The sequence below is a fragment of the Eleginops maclovinus genome, chromosome 13, assembly GCF_036324505.1.
Source record: "Eleginops maclovinus isolate JMC-PN-2008 ecotype Puerto Natales chromosome 13, JC_Emac_rtc_rv5, whole genome shotgun sequence".
Classification (NCBI taxonomy): domain Eukaryota; kingdom Metazoa; phylum Chordata; class Actinopteri; order Perciformes; family Eleginopidae; genus Eleginops; species Eleginops maclovinus.
The window spans coordinates 16272335-16294515 of NC_086361.1; the positions used below are offsets into that span (position 1 = coordinate 16272335).

Sequence of the window (22181 nt, forward strand, 5' to 3'; positions counted from 1 at the left end):
TTAAATTCTTTAGGATGAGTGTCATAGGTATACTAAATGAAATAGAAATGATAAAATTGTAGGTAACTCTTCACGTATGAGTCAACTAAAAGACGTTTTGGTTGTGAAATGTAACTGTGCTCTTTTATGTCAGTGCAGACAGTTAAAAATGACTCTTACTAAAGATCCTTAACTTCTAAGAAGCTGTGTTATTCACAAATGTTTTGGATTTCAATGGACAAATGAACAATGACATTATTTTATTTTGAAGGTTTAATTTAATAGCAACTGTTTAAGTCAACACAGTACTAGCATTCCATACCAAAAACATGTTTCTCCCCTTTGAATTCTTAGATCATCCAAATTTCAAGTAACCAGAAATAAGAAAGAAAAACATTAAAGCCTTCTGGGATTATTTATTGTTCAAATGCCCTTATTATTTTACAAACAAATAAAAGACGGAAAGAGGAATGAGACGGTAACAAAGATGAGAAGATGTTTCTGTTAGTTTTTTTTAATCAAATCTCTTTTGAGTAGTGCAAATTAATCTGACACCTATTTGTTTAATCTTTCTTTAACACAATTTGATTGTCCAACCCCCTGGTTGTAATGAATATTTTGGGTGTCATGTTTAGCAGCTTATCTTTTGACTCTCTGATTCTTCTGCTAATTGCCTCAGCAGGGCAGCTGACCAAGATGGCCGCCCTGGCCCCTAGACTACTGTGACTATACTCTGCCAACAAAAGAGAAGTTGAGGAAAACACCAAGGAGAAACAAAATACTTCACCCATCCCTCTCCCCAAGAGGTGCCAGATCTTTATTTCACTCTTTTCACTTCGCTTTTTCTGTCTCAGTGCCCACAAAGTGATTGGAAAGCACACGACAATCTTTTTTTGTTGACGTTCGATGGCGCGTGATAATGTGGTCATTATCATCGCTAAAGGAACAGGTTGGGGCTCAGACAGGGTTTCATTGGGGGCCTTTACGGCACACACACACACACACACACACACACACACACACACACACACACACACACACACACACACACACACACACACACACACACACACACACACACACACACACACACACACAGTCTCTCAGTGTGGGAAAAGAATGCATTTAAAAGAGGGACAGCTGTTTGGGTGGCTTGTGAGGATGGCAAGATGGCCTACTGTAAACTCCACCTGTGCGCACGGCCATGCCTCAGGCTGTGGGGGAAAGCGCGGGCAGCGTGGGAGCCTGTGATTTCGTCCGGCCCACTGCGAGGTGTGTATTAGTGTGCTGCGCTTCCCAAAAGACATGTAAATGGATTACTAATAGGCCACTTTAAATGAGATTTTATCACAAGGAATTCTCTTTCAAAAATATCAAAAATTGAATCTTAAAAGGTATCACGATAACTAGAGTGGAGAGCACTGATCTTAATTTGCAGTGACTTTGATAGCAATATAGTCAACTAAAGCTACATAGGCTGATATGTTACCCCCAAATCATTGCCCTAAACAATGCTTACATTATACACATACATCACACAATTCTGTTACTGCACTTTATCTTTATCTTTGAATGTCATTCCAGAATTGATTTTAATAACCATTTACAACCATTACTGTTTTTTCTGTGCCTCTCTGTTCCTTTAGTATCATTTATGCTGAAATCAATATTTAAATAACTTGCAGATACTGGTTGAAAACAACAACAAAATCATTGATTTTACCAAGTTAAAGAATAGAGATCTGTTACAGGAAGGTGAAAAATTCTCCCAACTATATCAGAAATGAAAGGTACATTCTTATGCCTGATTTTGCCAAGTATGTAGAATAATCTACAAGACCTACATTTTACCTATCCCCATGCATTTTGAAAAAAATGTCATTTCAAGAAATAAAATCTAGGCTCTCATTGCATCACCGAAATGAATCGTACGCGCTATCAATCACTCAATTTCAAACGTTGTGTGTGTGTGTGTGTTGGGGGCTGAGTGGATGAGGAATGTGATTAACTTTTCCGTCTATGTGTGTCCAGCTGACTTCCTTCAGGCTGGTAATAGCACAATAGAGATGAAGAAAGGGCAAGGAAGCAGTTAATACCAAACAAATGAAGAAAATGGATTAAATCCTGCTGGTTTATTAAATTTGAAATTCAAATGAAATGCTCCCTCTTTGGTTTTGCACATATATTAAGAGGCTGAGGATCATTCTAGGTTATTCCCAGCATGTGTGACGTCATATAGGTTAAACATGCATGATTTAGGATTTCCTATTTACCTGTTTACATTCAAGTGATGAAAGTGCTCCCTCATAGTCATGCAGATAGAGACTGAGCTTGGGCCAGTATTTAAATGCTCTATAAAACTGAGGAAAGCACAGGAAGAGGTGTTTTTTGAAAGACAACATTTGTTTTCTGTTGAATGAGATGAAATTGCGGAGGCAGTGGTGGTGTCCTCCCCTCCCTGCCCCAGGGCTGAGTAGATCCGCCCCAGGGACAGGATGGGACGGACAGGGCCTGCCTCTCATTCATCAGCCTTTCCCTTTGTATGGCTGCACAACATCAGTTAAAACAACAACAACAACAACAACAACACCAATAGCATAAACAGCTTTTCTTTCTGAAACATTCAAAACATTACAGGAATTACTTTTTTACGTACAAAGAAAACACTTGTCTAAACGGTCTACAAGGTGCCCCTCTCAAGAGTGCTGTTGTTTTTGACATTTTGCACTCTTTTCGTGGTTCACCATGGAGCTGTTTGAGCTCAAATAAATGATAAAAAATCTGCATTAAAAAACCAATAATACAAAATAAAAGCGTCCTAAGAATTAACTAAATAATGGCACATAGGCATACAGACAGCATCTGTTTGTAGGTAAGTGTGTAGGGTGTGTTTTGTTTTAAAAGCTCCACTGAATGTATTGTCTATAACTTCATATTTCTCCAATTTGTTGCAATTTGGAGCGCGCCACTCGCGAGACTTCACTTTTCAAATATACGACAACGACTTATAGGCCAAATATTTAGCGACAGTGTGAGCTGGTCTCTGATTGGTCCTCGGGCTCTTAGCGGCACTTCAAAGCCACGAAGACGCTACAACTACTAAAGCAGCCGAGAGGAAACACACACTCATCACATCTCGTCAGTGCGAGCACACACACACACACACTCAGACGAAGATATCACAGACCATGGCTGCTACAATGCTCGGGGTAAGTTTAACAATTTGCCAAAACATCCTTGTCCGAGAAATTGCGAAAGGTATTTATTTTACTGTCCTTAAGGGCCCCTGTTCGTATTTGGAATTCAGGAGACGAAGTTGATTCCGTACTTTGTTCAACTCCGATAAACGTTAATGTTTGTACTGTAGACTTAGTATTGTGAAATACTTTATTAGTCAGTAGACAGCAGTTGTTTTCAATCGTCGGTTTTCTTACCTGTTTTCACGGATCATGTCTGAGTTAGTAAAAGCTGGCCCATGTTGAGCTAAATGCTTGTTATTAAAGTGAAATGATGAGGTACTGTTAAATACTTATTTCAGAAACCTTGCCACTGTATTTTAATAAATGTAGTAACGATAAAGTATGGGGCTATCATCAATTTAGTTAGTAATTAATAATATGAAAACGTTTACCTGCAGTATTGTCGTTTGTGTTGGCTGACAATTTGTAGACGCTCCTCCATTGTCTGATAGATGTAATTCAGCGGATCACTGTCTGTAAAGCTTTCACCGTGTCACCTTAATTCTGGGCTTCATCTGCGAGGCCAAAAGTTAAGTGTCTGATATTTTTGTGCGTCTTTACGCACACCATGTTTAGCCGTGACTCTGTAGTGACAGGTCTAAATGTGTCTGCGTGTTCCCCACAGGAGGAGCCCCGGCTCGGCAGCGCGCCGCTGGCAATGTTGGCCGCCACCTGCAGCAGGATCGGTGAGCCCAGCCCCTCATGCTCCCCTGCTCTCTCCGATGGAGCCCCTGGATTCGTGAAGGGCTTTCATCCGTGGAAGAGAGGGGCCCCGGGACACAGCAGCCTCGGTGCATGCTTCACTTCCCTTGGGGTTCCCTCTACCTCCAGGAGTAACGGGACCGGAATGACGGAGAACTCCAGCGCTTTCTCAGTGACCAACTCTGCTTTTGGGAATGATTATTCAATGTACCAAACCTGTGTTCCATCAGACAACAGTGTTACTGATCCTGCGCACGTACAGAGATCCATGTATCTGACTAAATTCCCCTCCTCGGTGGAAAGCATAACAGGGATGTATCCCAGGATGCACACACATCCCTACGAGTCATGGTTCAAACCAGTGGGAGATGTCAGTAATGGGTCTGCTGCTTGGTGGGACATGGGATCCAGTTGGGTGGACACACAGAGTCCAGCCGGTTTAACCTCTCCTCTGAGCGGCTACAGCACCGAATACAGCTCTGCCTTCGGGCACGGGGCTTCTCAGCACCTGCTCCCAGCCACACAGCACCTGTTTGACGGATTCAGGCCACCCGTCCCGACCCCCTACACAGAGTCCACGACGACAGGAACTCCTGTCGTTTCTCTGCCTGCATCGTCCCGCTCCTCCTCGAGGCGCTACTCTGGCAGAGCCACGTGCGACTGCCCGAACTGCCAGGAGGCAGAGAGCCTCGGCCAGGGCGGCACGAGCCCGCGGAGAAGGGGCCTGCACAGCTGCCACATCCCAGGTTGTGGCAAAGTTTACGGCAAGACGTCTCACCTGAAGGCTCACCTGCGCTGGCACACCGGGGAGAGGCCGTTTGTCTGCAACTGGCTCTTCTGTGGGAAACGCTTTACGCGCTCGGATGAGCTCCAGCGGCATTTACGCACGCACACCGGGGAGAAGCGCTTCGAATGCTCCACGTGCCACAAACGGTTCATGCGCTCAGACCACCTCGCCAAACACGTGAGAACGCACAGTGCAGAGGGCTCAGAGGATAGCGCGGAACCGGGACTTGGTAAAGGCAGCAGTGACACGGACAATAGCCTCTCCGGAAGCCCAAACCAGTCTCCTGGGCTTCACGTCCCAGCCACCGAGAGACAGAGTGCTGTGGAATAATTTACAAAACTAAGCAGGAACAAAGCAACACGTGGGCATATTTTATCATTGGCCGTTCTAGGGCGGCAAAACTATGCTTGCCCTGTGGCCCCCTCCAACATGTTGTTCATGTTGCAGCCAAAACTGTGCTGTAACCTGGGGCAGGAATGGGTTTCTTTTCAGTAATTTTATTGAATGAATTGAAACTAAGTTACTGAAACAAAATCTGTCAACACAAATATTAAGAAATCAAATAAATGAAACCAGTGAAATCTGTCTAGAACCGCCATGCATTTGATTACACTGTACCATCCTGTATGGAGAGTGTTTTCTTGGATACTTAAAAACAGAAATGGCACTTTACGATGAACTTCAGCTGTGGATAAACACTGTGTCATTACCTCATACCTACATTTGTACTCAACAGTTTTTTTCAGACTTGTGTTATTTGATTACATGTTATATGCGGCTAATTTATTCTGCAAACAACTTTTTGTTTAGAATTAAACTGTTATATCATTATATGGATTATTTTTTGACATGATCGCGCTAAATTTGTATTTATCGAGATGTTTGTTTAAAAGACTAAATTGTTCAGATTTATCTATGCCTGTAGGTGATTATACTTACTCAATTTCTGAATAAAACATAACATGTTGGGACATGCAGTAGTTTGTTTCTCTTCAAACCTGCGTTTGATTTAACTTTTGCATTTTTTTTTAACATTATCTTTGATTAAGGAGTTTTATTTTTTGAGTTACAAATATGAAACAGTAAATAATTTTTATTATCCTGACTATCCTAAACCAGGAAGAAAATACACCATCATTTAAGAATCAAAATTGCAGCAATTAATAATTAACTGCTAATTCATCACATTGTATAATCCATTTTCTGACTTTGACTGGTGTTTTGATTGGTATATGGCTAGATGTAGCTTATCATTGACAGACATGCACCATTATATCAAACAAACTCAAACTTCAGCTAACATTTCAGTTGCACTGTGGCGTGCAATGCTGTAGCATGCTGCGAAAAATTAATTTCCCTGATCAAAGTATTGAAATTATTCTAAATTCTCGTTACAATGCTGATAAAAATAATACTATTTGATCATTAGTCAAGCATTATATTCTTTTACACTTCTCTGTGTTGCTTCAATGTTTACACATCTCAGTTTCCTTAGAGTGCATCTCCACCTAGTGTTCACTTTTTATGGACACCCTATTTTTGGACCACATGGGTTAATCCCACATTGTCTTGATTGCATCAAATATATTTTTTAATGTAAAAATGTTCACAAAACGAAATGCAAAACATTATCTTTATATAGAGTGTAAAATGCAGGCTAGATTGGTATAGGAATCGTGCCTTTCTTCATTTGGGGCTGCCATATTTTAGCATTTTACCAAAAATCAGCCCTGTCTCATTTTCCCCTGTTACAAACATACTGTAAACATATCATACACACAACCAGTTGGTAAAAAAAACGTAAAATCTCAAGAGCTGCTAATAAAAAATCTTGCACATTTTATTGCGATGCAAATATTCATGCTACACAACTAGTCACATTTTTGCTAGCAGAACTACACATAAAAGTGCTGTTGTTACTCTGAACTCAGTGCCGGGTTAAATGAGATGATTATAACCTTATTGCTGAACTATTCTCATGGTTAAAGATAGAGACTGCTCTTCATAAACACAAACTGTTCTTACAGCCTATAACTCCAGTCACCTTCTCATAAAATAGCAGAATTATCATAAATAAAAAAGAAAGAAAACAAAATCACAATAAATTATAATTAGTGTTCCCGACTTACAGTAAAAGAGTGCAGCTATTGCTGTAAACAACATTGTGTTACATAAAATTCAAAGACAGGAACAGGATTGGGCAAGCAAATGTTTTAACAAGACGCCATGCAACTGGCACTCTGGATTCAGAGGATATAGTGCATAAGGTTTTACTTCCACCTCTAATCTCAGTACCTTCGGAGCTCATTTGTAAAGGAGTTTGAGTCCAAACCCTGTCAGTAATGGTTTTGCGATGATCAGCAGATGCCTGCAGACACAGTCCTGCTGCTGTAGCTGTTAAAGAGGCTGCATGTGTAGGAGTTTGATGAAGAAGTTGCCATTAATAGATTTTTTATACATGATTTTTCAATCTATTGTTATCGCAGAGTTGTGGGATTTGTTACATTGGCCTTGAATGCACTTAGTACGTATCTTGTAATGCCCAACATTTAGCAAAATCATTTAAAACCCAATATCACAGCTTTTCTAACCCAGAGACCCACAGGTTTCAGTAGTATAATGCAAAACAATGGCTCTAGTGCAAGTCTAAACCTAATATGAAACACATGAAACTATATTCTCACTAATGGTAGAAAAAATCCATAAAGTAACAGTAATTTGCAATGCAGTTGGTCCATTAAAAAAAATGCAACAAATAAACTACGTACCAAAAATGACTGAAGATCTGATCAAATCAAGAAATACAGTCATTGGTGTGCTTTGGGAATGACTGTAAATCCCAAGGCAGTACAGATGAGGTCAGTAATGTGTTGACAGTATTAATGCAGAAAAACATGTCATACCTCAATCTGGCCACAAGGGGGCAGACTAAGACAGGGAGATTATTCAGTTTGAGTTTTGTAGTTTCACACAATCCCATAATCTTTAAACATATAGTGTTCTCACTGTAGAATCATAAATATACCACCTAGATTGAGAATAAATGCACCTATCTTCACCACACACACACACACACACACACACACACACACACACACACACACACACACACACACACACACACACACACACACACACACACACACACACACACACACACACACACACACACACACACACACACACACACACACACACACACACACACACACACCACAGACAAAAAAAAGCGAGGAGTGATCACCCTGTGGGAGAAGCAGCCTCCTTGCTGCTACAGAGGATGAGGAGATGGAGTACTCGCTCTTTGTTTCATCTCCATTTCCTGGATACTGGCCACACACACAGTTGATGAGAGTTCGGTCAGGTCATTTTACAAATGTGATTCCATGGAGGTTTTCATAGTTTAGTTTATCATTATCAGTCTCCACGTTTAGCTGGTTGAAGTTTAATGATCATTTAGAAGCTGAAGAGAAGCCTTTATTTGACTTTTCTTCTCTATACTGACTTTCTTCTGTCCTTGCTTAGTACGGCCAGGGGTCACCCAGGGGCATCTTGGAATCCTGGATGTGCATCCCCACAGGATGGTCAGGTGGACACTCCCTCCTGTAAGTTACTGTCTTCTCATTGCTTGTAGGGATGTATGAGAGTTCCTGAAGTGTGACAGAAATGTGCAGTCAGTAATAAGCATTTCTGTAATTGTGGGGAGTCATGTAAGTTCAAATTTAGCACAGCAGAAGATGATATATCGTCGTCTTTAGTCCTTTTATGTGGGTTAGGTTGTACAACTGTTCTCTGTCCCTGCAACGTATCCTCATAAAGCAGTTTGCATAACTTGGGAAAAGTTATTGCTCATTTTGTGTGTTCTACTTAAAATGTGTATCAACAAATGTCATTTTTAGCGTCTCATATGATTACGTCGTCAACATTAACTTCTATATCCACAGGTTACAACTTGGTTAAGACGAGTAAAAGATATGGATTGGGTAAAATGAATTGGTAAGTGGCGAAGTTACATAACAAATACATAAAAACATGAACAGATGTCTCCTGCGTTAAAATCAGTCTCTAAAGAAGTACAGCTCTAAAACACCTGCAAAACTCCCAGCTAGTGTAAATACTCTGTTAAATCATACTATACGTAAGAATGCATACATTTTTACAGTCTATAATCAGCACTATCATTTAGACTTTTTGTGGCAAACCATGAATAATGACGTGTTTTCAAACAATTTCACGCTAGTTTAGACACACATATATTCAGTCAGCCCCTCATTTAAAATATCCATAGTTTCCTTCTTCTCAAAGGTGCTGTACATCATTGTAAAGTCACAAATCTGGACATTTTTGGTGTCGAGCTGGGAGTTGAGAGGAAATGTAAAATACAGCTGTACCTCTAACAGCAGGCTCACATTCCACACTGCTGCTTTCAGTGATCACTACACATGAACAAAAATATCCCGGAGAGTTGAGGAGTCCCTATTCCTCTGAGGGCTACAGAAACACGTCAACCTCCCCTCAATTAAAACCCTGCTGTCTTGAAGACCACCTCAAGCAAATCCTGAGGTGGAAAGTAACTAAGTACATTCACTGAAGTACTGAACTACTGCTTCATCACACTTCTACTACACTACATTTTGAAAGCAAATATTGTACATTTTACATCACTGCATTTATTTGACAACATTAGTTACTAGTTACTTTCCAGGTTCATATTATTAATACAAATATTAAAGAGCAAAATGACCTATGATGTACTATTATAGATTAAGTTACTGAGTGTAAAAACAGTCATTAGTTATCGCCACCTTTCCGACTGCAAAACAAACATTTTGTTCACATTAATGCAAAAAAATAATAATTATAATCCAGTGAGATAATATAGAGATACTATTCCGGAAAAAGCTTTTCTGCACAAAGATAACTTTTAAGTGTTTTTACTTTTACTTAAGTAAATGTCTTGAGTCCTTTCGCCACCACTGAGCATCGTTGAATTTAAAAGGCTCACCTTTCCAGTGCAGTAATAGACTGGGTCCTCAGTAGCGCCCTCTGGTGTCCGGTTTCTCTTCAGTAGCACCAGCCGCAACACAGCCACCACCACCATCCCGCACAGCGCCGTCAGAGCACACACGCACAGGAACGTTCCTACCAGCCGGCTGTTGCTGGCACACTCTATGGACACGGACACACACACATTCGCTTTTAGTGGCAAGAACTGGAACAGGATGGTTCTAAGTGTGATGGAAAAACAGTTTGTATACACACATTTTTCCTCTGGATGTGAAACGAAAATACTCAAATAGCTATACAATTCTGATTGAAGTACATTTAATCTAGTGTACTTAAGTATGATTTGGGGGTACTTAGTATTTCCGTTTTATGTTACTTCTACTCCAGTACATTTTAGAAGCCTATATTTTACTTTTTACTCCACTTTATTTAATAAACACAATTAGTTACTAGTTACTTTACCACAATACAAAATATAAATGTACTAATACATAAACTATGTTGTACTGTATAATTATAGGTTAAGATACTGCGCAGTCGTATAAAGTAATTAAACTAGCTTATCTGCTAATTTAAATATGATTCTGAAATGGGACATTAAGTACCAAAAGTACTTTTACCTTTGGTACTTAAAGTATAATTTGATGCCAATACTTGTGTACTTTTACTTAAGATATTGAACGTAGGACTTTTGTACGGCGCACTGTGCCAGTGGTCCCCTGGCTGTTTATCAGCCGGGCAGCATGTGTGGATGACGGGCTCATCGCTAAACACAAAGAGCCCAAAGAGAGCTCTGACATTTTGTAACAGGGTAACCATGGAGACCTGGCTCCTGCTGCACCCGGGAGGAGTGGGTGTGAGCCGGAAGACAGTGTCCCGTTGGATGGAGGGGTGGGGGGTTGAGGGGATAGGGGGAAAACGGGGGGTGGCGCACACAATGAATGGTGCTGTTCCAAATGTGGGGAAGGCGGGGATGAACTGTAACACTTGGAAGTGCAGTTATGTGTGTGTCTGTATGTGTGTGTGTGTGTGTGTGTGTGTGTGTGTGTGTGTGTGTGTGTGTGTAACCCAGGCCATGTGTGTGTCTACTAGTGTGTTTTAAATAGTGTGTGTGTGTATGCTTGGGTTGTATGGCTGTAAAAAGAAAGAAGGTGAGCTGGGAACTGACGGGAAATGTAAAATACAGCTGTCAAACTGACAGCGGGCTTGCTGAGTCAAATACACCAGGGTGCCGTAGTGCAGCAATGGTAGCAACGGAAGTGACCTTGAATCGACCTGTTTGTGTTTGTGTGTTGACATTGTACCTGCTCTTGTGCTTATGTGAAGCTGCGTCTGACCGGACTGAGAGCTTGTTTGGAAGCGATAGCCGACAGCTGTCATTGCTGATGTACATACACTGAATCCACTTCTCCCCTGCTTGGCCTGAAACAGAGAGAGGAAGTTGAAGTGAAATGTTTTTCATTCCAGACATGTTAAGCTCCAAGCTCTAGTGAATATCCTCCAGGATTACTAAAAACAGAAGAATCGATGAGACTAGCATTGCAAGAGAGCTTCTGCGTTTTACAGCTCTTTAGTTTTCACTTTGAAGCTGCTCCAATCGATATTTTGTTGATATATGATGTTGATATATGTTCAAATTACTGTAATATAAAAGGTGTCACTGGCAGTAACAAATCCAATGAATTGTCTCCCAACTCTTCAATTGCCTTTTCTGCAATTTTCCGCTGCAGTAGGTAGCTGTTTTTATTTGGAAAAGGTCAACTTGTTGTTGTTGTTTCTCCAGCACCAAACAGCAGACAGAGAAGCGCGTTGACTAGAGGGTGGACAAGCATAATGCAGCATTTAAGCCATTTTTTCCAGAGCTTAAAGAAGAGTGTAATATTGCTCAAATATTACTCCAAGTCATAATTTTCAGCTTATAAAACCATTAGGCTGAACAAGTTGTCCAGCATGACGACTTAAAGATGCAGCACACAGAAGAAATTCATATTCATGTTGAAGCTGTGTTTATGAATATTGAGTCATGAGTTCATGACCAATATTCAGTTTTCTTTTCTCTCTGAAAAACACATTTGGCTTAAATATTCACCAGCTGTCTAACAACTTTGTCCATCTGCTTTCCAAGCTGCACTGTCGAGCGTGGTCGGAGGCGAAATAGATTTTTTTCAACCCGTTGTTAAGTTACTTAAGTTTTTAGTCAAATCAGAAATGAAAAGATGGATCTTTTTGACAATAAGGAAGCTCAGACCTTGAAACAGACACATCTAAAACCCAACTATCTTCAGATAAACAGAACTACAAAGTACACGTGTAAAAGGTGCAATAAATGTCATTTTCTAAACTGGCTTTACCTAAAACATCATCCATGTATCCCACCAATGATGCACAGGTGTTGTTGCAGTGTCCCGCCTCTTTTTGAGTAAAGCCTTGAGACAGGTGGCAGTCAATACACTTCCTGAGAGAGAGAGAGAGAGAGAGAAAAAAAACAACAACACAATAATGTCAGTTTCACATTAAAATTGTTCTTGAAGAGTTCCCATCATGCTTTGTGTTCACCAATAAGTACCAGTATGATTGGCAGGTGCTTTGGCAGGTGGGACATCTCTCACAGAAGTCTCAGTTTGTCTCGGGTCGTCGCACACACACTTGCCGCACACACACGTGCCCTGGCCGCTGCAAATCAAGCCGTTGGCTGATTGGCAGGTTGCTGTGGAGATGGGACAACCACAGCTATCACCTGTCCAGCCGTCTTCACACACACACTCGCCTGACACACACACACCACGACCTGAGATAGACGGACAAATAGAAAGAAGGTTAAAGAAGCAAACGGAGATGTGGCGTTACTTACTAAAAGTGTTTTTCTAGCTCTTGTGATATTTCTATGAACTTAAAGTAATAGCACAATTATTTTGAGGTTCCTCCCTTACCTCCACACATAGATCCCCCTTCGTACGGGCAGGAGAAGTCATCTTTCTCGCAGTATTTCCCATAAACTGTCCCAAGCCTGGTCTCATCACACAAACACCATCCACAATCACACACTCCCCGACCACTGCAGACCTCTTCAGACCCATCCGCTCGGCAACTCCAGTTTGAATCTCGGTCTGACTTTTTAATTAGTCCGTTATGCGGCCTCTGCTCCTGAATGGTGCTCTCTTGTGTTCCTCTGCATGGTGATTGGCTGTCGTCATTGCAGCGCCTCGTTGGTCCACAACTGCAGGTGCATTTAGAGTGGATCCTAACCACGGTGGATTCATTGTAACCCACTGGTCGAACCACCACTGTTACATCTTCATCTTCCCCGTTGTCGGGACAAGAGTGCATGCCGATGGTGACATTGAAGTACACCTGTATAGGGAGACAAACATTTAGTTCTCTACTGCGGTTCAGTGAAGCAAACGTGAAAATGCTTTAACCCTGCATTCTCTCAAATATCCAGCATGGAGTGACATGTTGGGATACTAAAATAATTGTAATTGGAAAAAAACCCTAATTCTCACTTGATTTATTACCTCAGTCGGCATTTTTCTAATAACTTTATGGTCTTATACGCTAGGTTTAAGTCAGGACAGGATATGCTTTAGGGCAATGCATAAAACCAAGGTGGCAACAGCGAAAACGCCAACGTCTAAAGACAGAGAGTCGTCCAGTTTGTCCTTATACAGATAGTTAAAAAGGCTTAAGGCTAAGCGGCCTGTGCAGGGGAGATATGGATTCTCTTCCTGGGACCAGTGAGGCTTTTTTTACTGCTGCATTTTGAACAAGCTGCAGGCAAGATAGATTCCCACATAAAAAGAATTGCACTATTTGAGGTGGGGAAATTAAAGCGTGAACTAAAGACTCTACAGGAATGATTACCATTTTAGCAAGTGATATCAGAAAGTAGACGCTTGTGCTGACAACTGTTTTAAATTGCTTATTTAATTTGAATCCACAATCAAAGATAACAGATACTTATTGCGCATTACTTTTATTTAATGACCAGCACCACTGATTGTGCTTGTGGAGTGACTATTTATCTAAGGGAAGGCAAGAAAGGTCAACACACCATAAAATAAGATGAACAGTGGACTATATCTAACAAGTCAGCTGTAGCTTTAGAAATCCTACACAGATGCAGAGAAAGGCAGCAGGCTAAAAATATGTGTTCCCCCTTGAACCTCACTACACAATTATTACCTATTAAAAGATTTAAAGACTTCCTTGTTATTTATCCAACATAGTTAGCTGAAAGTGAAACGTAACTTACTGTGAATAATGTATCCGTTCATGTGTTTACTAAATTGTGCATTCCGAGGCTTACAAGAAAACTTTTCACTTGATTTTTTTATCTCGTTTCTGGTAATTGTGGGTACTTTCCATAATTCACTTTAATCCGCCCATGGATTAAAGGGCTGAACTCCAGCCTGTTTGCACAATGGAGTTTTTATAGAGCACTCATTAAGCATCTTGGTGGTTGAGAAAGTTAAGAGCCCCCTATGGAGAAGAGGAGTCTCATTGGCAGTTTAGAAAAAACTCAAATGTACGGAAAAATAAGTAACAAAAGGGAAGTTATTTGGTTGAAATTGTTTTTTGAAAATAGCCTTCGGTTAGAAAAGCAGAATATTAAAGTTTGTTGTGAATAAATGGAACAGATAATAGAGAGAAATGTCCTACTTGATTGCATAAAGGCCTTCAACAAAGGATTTTAGAACAAATAGGTCATAGAATCACGTGGAAATCTTTTCCTGTTAAGCACAGCCTTTGATCCGCTCAATCTGCTTATTTACCAAATCTTAAACTCTCAGACTGTGTGTGTGTGTGTGTGTGTGTGTGTGTGTGTGTGTGTGTGTGTGTGTGTGTGTGTGTGTGTGTGTGTGTGTGTGTGTGTGTGTGTGTGTGTGTGTGTGTGTGTGTGTGTGTGTGTGTGTGTGTGTGTGTGTGTGTGTGTGTGTGTGTAAAACTGTAGAGGTCAAAGAAATCCAATACAGCCAGTAAATGTTTGTAGGAGCTGAAAGCAAATATTTTCTGTAGAAATATGAGTAACATTTAGCTACATTTGTTGCCCTGTTTTGATAAAGTGTGTGCTTTGATGCTGACAGAGTAATTATTTTGTGTGTACCGTCTGGTCCGGCTGCACCCCCGAGCACATTTGGTCCTTTGCCGTGGATCCATTGGGACAGAGAGGAGAAACCGACACCCAGTACCTGCTGACTGCCTTGTCCTCCACTGACACTGATACTGCCACCTCCGACAGCAACCTCTGCATGGAGAGAGGGCGTAGAGAGATAAAAAAGTAACATTAACTTCCCCGCCTGATATCCAGAAGTATCGTATTACTGGTCTAAAGGGAATTTGGGGTATCATCAAAGAAAGTGACAGTTTTTAATAAATATAATCTGTGTGGGGGTAATGAGGCGAGAGTGAGATGGAGAGACAGAAAGGGAGAAGTGTGATTAATTAACCTTGTCCCAAGAAAGCCCTCTTTTATTTCAGAAGTAGGGGGGGTTATGGGAACAAGGAGGTGGAGCCTAAAATAGCATCTTTGTATTCATCCATGATTAGGACACATGGTTCTGTGGGGATCTGATAGCAATTATAATGGCAGCTTCTGTGTGTGTGTGTGTGTGTGTGTGTGTGTGTGTGTGTGTGTGTGTGTGTGTGTGTGTGTGTGTGTGTGTGTGTGTGTGTGTGTGTGTGTGTGTGTGTGTGTGTGTGTGTGTGTGTGTGTGTGTGTGTGTGTGTGTGTGTGTGTGTGTGTGTGTGTGTGTGTGCACGTATGCATGTGTTGTTCACCCGGATCTGTGGATTCGGCAGATTCTCCAAGCAAACAATGGCTCACTGTGCCTGAGGCTAGATTATAGCAAAGACTCCTGCCAACGGAACAAAACCCTACTCTCTGTCTCTCTCACACACACACACACAAACACACACACAAACACACACACACACACGTTACCCCTCCTTAACCTCATGTTCTCTTCCATGTTTTTCAGTTTCATTCAGCCTTCAGCATCCAGAAAACATGTCCAGTAATCTCCAACCTCAGAATTTAAATGTTTATGTTTTTAGCTACGACCGGGTTCATGTTGCCTCAGAGTCTCATGCCTCAACACTTGTGTGCTGAAACTGCGTGGGCTTATGAATTCAGCTCATGCTGTGCTGCTGCACTCTAATCTGTAACCTTTCGCTTTCTCCCTGTCCTTCTCCTTGTTGTTTTGAAGGTTTAATAAGAAATATAAGAGGGAGGACCAGAATGAGAAAGAAGGTGCAGAGGAAGAAGGAGAGGGCTCTGTACCTTGTATGCGTCCACCACCAGCTCGATAAGGTTTGGAGCCTGGAAGAGGCCTAACTTTCCCAGGTAGGAGCCGGGGAGCAAACGCACCAATTCCTAAAGAACAAAAGGGAGATGAGGGTAAAATAATTAAATACTTTGTCACCCTAACTATAAACTTATGGGGAAACATTTGAGTTATCAGACATCATTTAAATATTTGTTTCCTAAATCTAAAGAAGTTTTTGTTTCCCTTTCACTACCTTGAAAAACCTGTGTAAAAATGAACCCAATGACCCACATTTATCAGATTACCAATGTAATTGCCTAATGAAATTTAAAACGTGTGATGATGTTGTGTGGGAGAGATTACCTCGTACCACTTGTACTGCTGCTTCTCCACGGCAAAGATCGAGTACATATAGTTTTCAAGCAGTTTGTCAGACAACTGACCCATACTGGGATGATCCTATAAAGGAGACAAACAACCGACTAAATACAAAAACACATGTTTTTAGGAAGGCATTTCTGTTCTTCTCCTGATGTACCATACGAAGTTTAAGTCTTCTTTTTTTATATACAGAAGTTTTTCTAAAATCAATTGGTCCACACGAGTAAAGACAGTCTACATATGCGTGTAACAATGTTGGTTTTCAAGGAAGAGATTTACTTTTTAGAAAATGTACTTTTTTCTAGGTAAAGTTTAGATAGGAAGACCACTACTCGTACATTTTGAACATGAAGCTAATCCTTTCTAAAATTTGACAAATTAACACGTACATGTATAACACACATTGTATATTTTAGTTTGAGTGACAAAGGTTGACTATTATTTAATCTGCAATTGATTGATGTAACTTCCAGATTCTCACCATCGTGGTGCTGCCTGTGTAGACATTGTTCTCCAGATGACACTGGCCGTCGTGTGGCGTCACTATCCCTGCCAGCCGGCTGTCCAGGGCGAGGTGAGACGGCTGGTCAGTCATCAGGAGCAAAAGACGTTTGGCCTCGGGTCGCCAACCCACATCTCTCTAGAGGAGAGACAGAGAGGAATCAGGACTGTGTAAATGTGCTCTGTTTCTGGAGAGGAGTTTTATCGATTCTCTCATTTTGACCCCCTTATATCATTACATTTACTCAGACTGATGTGGAAAATATGTGCATGCTTTATATTTTTGACTCATGTGGTGAAAAACTGCAAATTCAAACATTTTACTCATCTGAGCTTCATTAGTTCCCCTGGTGATCAGCTCTTTCTGTAATGCCAAATTAAAAGCATGCTGTAGAAAATCCCCACCAGTCACTGACTCTCTTTCTCTTGATGCCTGTGGCTCGTCAGTGTGAGAAAAATACTGAGTGAGTTTACAATTAGGCCTGACATCATGGAGAGTTTATTTATAGTGATGACCACTGTGGTGTTTCCCTGTTGGCTGGTTGCTCAGGCCCCCCTGTGTGGTGTGACTCTGGCCCTCCTGCAGCCTGCAGTAGTACAAGCAACCGTGTGTGGGTGTATGTGTCAGCCATACCCGGGCAGTGGTGTCATTACTTAGTGGGATTCCAGGGGGAACATCCAATGCTAAGTGCCACAATCTCCCAGAATAAAAGCCTCTTTCACCGGCATGCAGACTTACTCCCAAATTTGGGGTTATGGCTCTTTTTTTAGAACATATTCAAGCCTCAAGGGAACTGAAAGAAGTTTTCCCTAACTCACTTTCTCTTTGCATTCTGTGTAACTGAGCCTGACTTTCCACCATCTGTATTTACACACCTGGCAGACAGCAGCTTGCAGCATGGCATCCAGTCCCCCCTCAGGTGTGTCCATGTTTCCAGATATGCGCTGGCGTTTGATCACACGCGTGAACTCGCTTATATTTCCAGTCATACTCAGGACATGGTGGAAGCCATGGGCTGGACGACAGCGGATCTCATAATCACTGTTGAGACGGTGGAGGACGTTTTTAAATTGCTACATTCAGGAATGTATAACTCAGGACGAATGAATGTCAAAAGTCTGTTTATTGTTTCTGTCTCGAAACGTTCAAATTCCTTCCCAAGTCACACAAAATTGGAAGCAACTAAGGGAAGAAGCATGCTTTGATGAATTTTACATAAGAACTCTTTCACCACTCTTCTTGGCTCATTAAAAGAAGAAGAAGTTGGCTTGGAAATATAACAAGGCGAACTGTGAAGGTGTTAAATATCTATTCTTCTCATAGCAGGAAAATGGATAACCTTGTTTCTTTAAGCAATAAATAATCTGTTGTGTGTCTTACCTGCAGGGGTTGCTGATCTTGGATGGATGGACGTTGATGTAAGGAGAGACAGGCTTGTCCACAAACGAGCCAAAACCCAGCTGAAGGTCCGAGGAGTGCTCCGTCATACGAAGAGACAGTGCCACACCCACTGTCTTCAACTGAACCACAGAACAAACAAAGAGGTAGGTGGACGCAGAATGGGAATCCGAGGGAAAGTAAAGGACAATAGGAGACGTAAGTAGAAAGGGATGAAGAAGGAGAGGGTTAGATAAGGCAATAAGTCATTCATTAAAGTCGTTAGTATAAGCTTATTTCTTATTTATTCCAAGACCAAATGTAAGAAATGTAATCCAAGCTAATCCAAAGACGAAATACCAATCTGTTATCTGCTTGTATCTAACTATCATACAATGCAGGAGTTTGTGTACAATGTGTAATGATTTATACTTAAGTTTAAACCTTTGAAAATACACTCTCTCCTTTAGAACAGTAGGAATATAAAGCTTCAGCAATGAAGGAAACTGATGAACACCCACATGATCAAGGTTTTCTTGCATAGAGGCCGACACATCAACCAGGTAGTACAGATCCACAGGATAACGCTTCAGCTGCTTCACAGCCACCACTACACTGGCCTGTGAACCTATAGACATACACATAGAGACATAATAAAATAATTAGTTTCAAAACTTTACCCCCGATGATCTATGACACGCAATGATACATTTGCATTAGAGCCACAAATCCAGCCCTACCTGGTCTGAGGGTGACGCTGATGTCTCGTGGGGATACTTGAGTGCCGCTGATGGTGGTGTTGACCTCCACCTTGATCTCTGACTGCTCCATGAACTCAGGCTCACAGCCTCTCCTGAGCAGCTTCACCGGCAGGTCGCAGCGCTGGCTCGGCACCGCTCCATCCAGAAAGTCCTAGAGGTCACACAAGGTCAAGAGATGAAAAGGTCCGTTTTGAATCTTCTTCTGATATAATTCATTTTCAGAATTCAATAACAGCATTTTGAATTTGATGCAGAAAACTAAACACACAGGAGAAACAGGAGAAGTACGTCCGTCTGTGAGAAACACGGGATTGAAAATAATGCAGATACAGTTATGGAGGTTACTACTTCTTTCAACAGAAAACTGACAACTGCTATCAAGATTAAATTTGTGTTTTTATGGCTTTCCCTGCGGCTATAATTTGTCCTGTAAAAACTGTGAATACCAGAAAGTTGCCAAGTGATTTCCCAGGATTTCCCTAACAGAGTTTTCGTTGACACAGAATGTCATTGGCAAGATGTGATCATGCATTTTAACAAGCGCTATACCTGCTAACTCCTCAGTCCTTGTCTAATTCTGGCTCTGTGACGTTATGTGTGTAGGAGGTAAGCGAGGTGGTGTTGGAGTGCTTTCACACACCAGTGAGCCACTTAATGATGTCGGTTTGGGTTTAGGGTACACAGGATGGGAAAGCACCTGAAGTCTGTAAACACACACATGTTGACGTTTGGTCTAGACGTTGTATTTTGTGTGTGTGTGTGTGTGTGTGTGTGTGTGTGTGTGTGTGTGTGTGTGTGTGTGTGTGTGTGTGTGTGTGTGTGTGTGTGTGTGTGTGTGTGTGTGTGTGTGTGTGTGTCTGTGTGTGTGTGTGTGTCTGTGTGTCTGTGTCTGTGTGTGTCTGTATGTGGGGCTAGAAGTCTTTACAGCTTCTCAGGGCTTATTCAGGGTGGGCTCTTTACGAGACACACTGACAGACAAGCCAGAAAGCAGATACACCCCAACACACTTTAAAACAAATGCAGTGATATGTCTAAGCGCATAGACTAAACACATAGATAGAAAGCGCCTCTGTCTCTGTGGCCTGCGGCATGAGAAAGCACGCACAGAAACATTCACACACAAACAGGTCATAGGGCAGGCCACTAAGCCCGAAAAATACACATTATATTCGCATCTGTGGATGGCATCAAAGCTTTGGTGTGTCATCTGAGGAATGCTGCTGAATGTATGCCACGTTCTTCCTCCCCCCCCCCCCCCCCCCCCCCCCCCCCCCCGTCTGTCACACACATGTTTTAATACACATTCTTACCTCCTTGAAGCACCAGGCACACTGTGGTCCGCGCCTGAGACACTCTTTACAAGAAGTGATGCTAGGAGACCGGCACGCACTGTCACCTGCAGAGAGACAAAGAGGTTGAAAGTAAAGGGAAGGCAGCCAAGTACAATATGATGAAGAGTCTTTGATTAGCATATGAAAGACTGTGTGTGTCAGCACTAGCCATGCAGGCTTGAGCCTGTGGATATTTAGAGATCTCATTCAAACTTTTGATGATAGAAGCACCACTAAGCATCTCATGTAAGGCTATTCAGTCAGCTGTCTAGTGGGAAAACCGCTGTGAGTGTGGGAACAGGTGCTTGAGTTGTTGGAGTGGAGCAATGGATCATTTCCCACCAAGGATTTCATCTTGAATCAATGAATGATACGTACTCACAAATGATCAATTCAATTAAAATTAGTCAAGTGACCAATCAGTCATGCAAGATACTTTTTTGCAACTGTAAGGAAAAAATGCAGCATGATGTACACACCAAGATTTTACAGAGTGACGAAAGAAAAAAACATGAACCTTGACTTTAATTGTGTGGGGTTAATAATTAATTGAAGTGATTCATGTCCTAAATCCAATTGTCTGAGTCATTTCAGTGAGCTACATCCTTTGAATGTAGGACAGAGAAATGCTGCAGGTCCTGGCATCAATAACAAGCAGCTTTGACCCAATTAGGTAAAGCGTTTAACTTCTAATTTTAGCTGATCAATACATGCTGAAACAAGAGGTTTACATGGTATGGGCTATTGCTGAGGGTTAAGAGGTTTCGATTCAAAACCCCGTTTAGGTTATTTTAAATGAAACCGTTTTAAAAACCTGGCTGCTTGCTTCAAAGTCTCTCTGAAATATGCAATAATTACAGAAATTAATCATAAAATTCTCATAAATTGGCTTCTTTAAAGGGGAACTCTTTATTTAGAAAACATATCTGTTGGGGAGTGCTTTACATTAAACACTTTCAAAACCATCGACCCCCTGCAGAGAGCACAGCTGGTGTCATCTTGAGATGATACAAGTTAATTGCTGGGATATGATGTAATTGGCCCTAATGAGCCTCCCTACTCACCGGCACTGGAGTCTTCTGCGCAGACAGCAACCACCAAGCAGTAGAGCAGGAGACACAGAGGGACACTTCCGTATGTGCGGAGCCAGGAAGTCATATTATCCTATCCACACCGGGAGGGCGACACAGGAGCAGAGGCTGTGCAGCTACTGGAGATGAACCGGGGGAAACCGGGCGTCCTGCGTCCGCTGCCACACCAACAAAAGCCGGGAGTGCCGGACCGAGCCGCGGGGCATTGTCGATCACCCAATAACCTTCTAATCCCGGGGAGGTATTCACATCCCTTTGGGTAAATCAGCTTATAAACGCGCTCCCCCGTTGACCACGAGAGGAGGGGAAGTAATCGGTCGGCTGTGGCGCAAGTCCCTCCATCTATTTCCTTTAAGCCGCAGGTGTGCGACGTCTCCCCCCGTCTGTCTCACAGCTGATGGTGAAATCTCATCTCGGGTCAGAGACCAGCTGAATTACACGCAGGAGCACCAGCGCCGGCACCAACATCCTGAGTGTGTTATAAACGCTGTAGGCTACTGACTCAGGCAGGAGGTGCCATGAAACGTCGCTCTCAGAGAGGGGAGGGAACAGAAAGGTAGAGAGACAAATAAGGGGAGAGAGAGGTGGAGAGACACACAGAGCTTACTACTAGAAGTTGAGCATGGCCTTGAATTGATGTTTATATTGCCTCTTCAGGGAGCCATTGCACACTAAGGGCTCCTGTGTGTGGGGACCTGTGTGGATGGATGTTGGGGTAAAGGGGGTGGAGGTAAAAAAAAAAAAAAAAGCTCTTGCAA

General features: G+C 41.9%; 2 protein-coding genes across 2 annotated transcripts; one reads left to right on the top strand and one right to left on the bottom strand.

Moving 5' to 3' along the window:
* The first annotated feature begins 3073 nt into the window (after window positions 1-3073).
* sp8a (sp8 transcription factor a) lies at window positions 3074-5678 on the top strand. The gene is made up of 2 exons (XM_063898616.1): window positions 3074-3188; window positions 3844-5678. The coding sequence occupies exons 1-2, from the start codon at window positions 3168-3170 to the stop codon at window positions 5035-5037; spliced, it is 1215 nt and encodes a 404-aa protein (XP_063754686.1). The 5' UTR covers window positions 3074-3167; the 3' UTR covers window positions 5038-5678.
* An 848-nt stretch (window positions 5679-6526) lies between these two features.
* Window positions 6527-21930, bottom strand: itgb8 (integrin, beta 8). The gene is given in 18 exon segments (XM_063899983.1): window positions 6527-8357; window positions 9713-9876; window positions 11019-11079; window positions 11081-11136; window positions 12066-12169; window positions 12281-12332; window positions 12335-12502; window positions 12645-13065; window positions 14819-14959; window positions 15995-16087; window positions 16344-16439; window positions 16843-17001; window positions 17739-17904; window positions 18244-18383; window positions 18762-18868; window positions 18981-19152; window positions 20312-20397; window positions 21397-21930. Coding segments are annotated over 18 exon segments (2409 nt in total). The 5' UTR covers window positions 21491-21930; the 3' UTR covers window positions 6527-8228.
* Window positions 21931-22181: the final 251 nt, after the last annotated feature.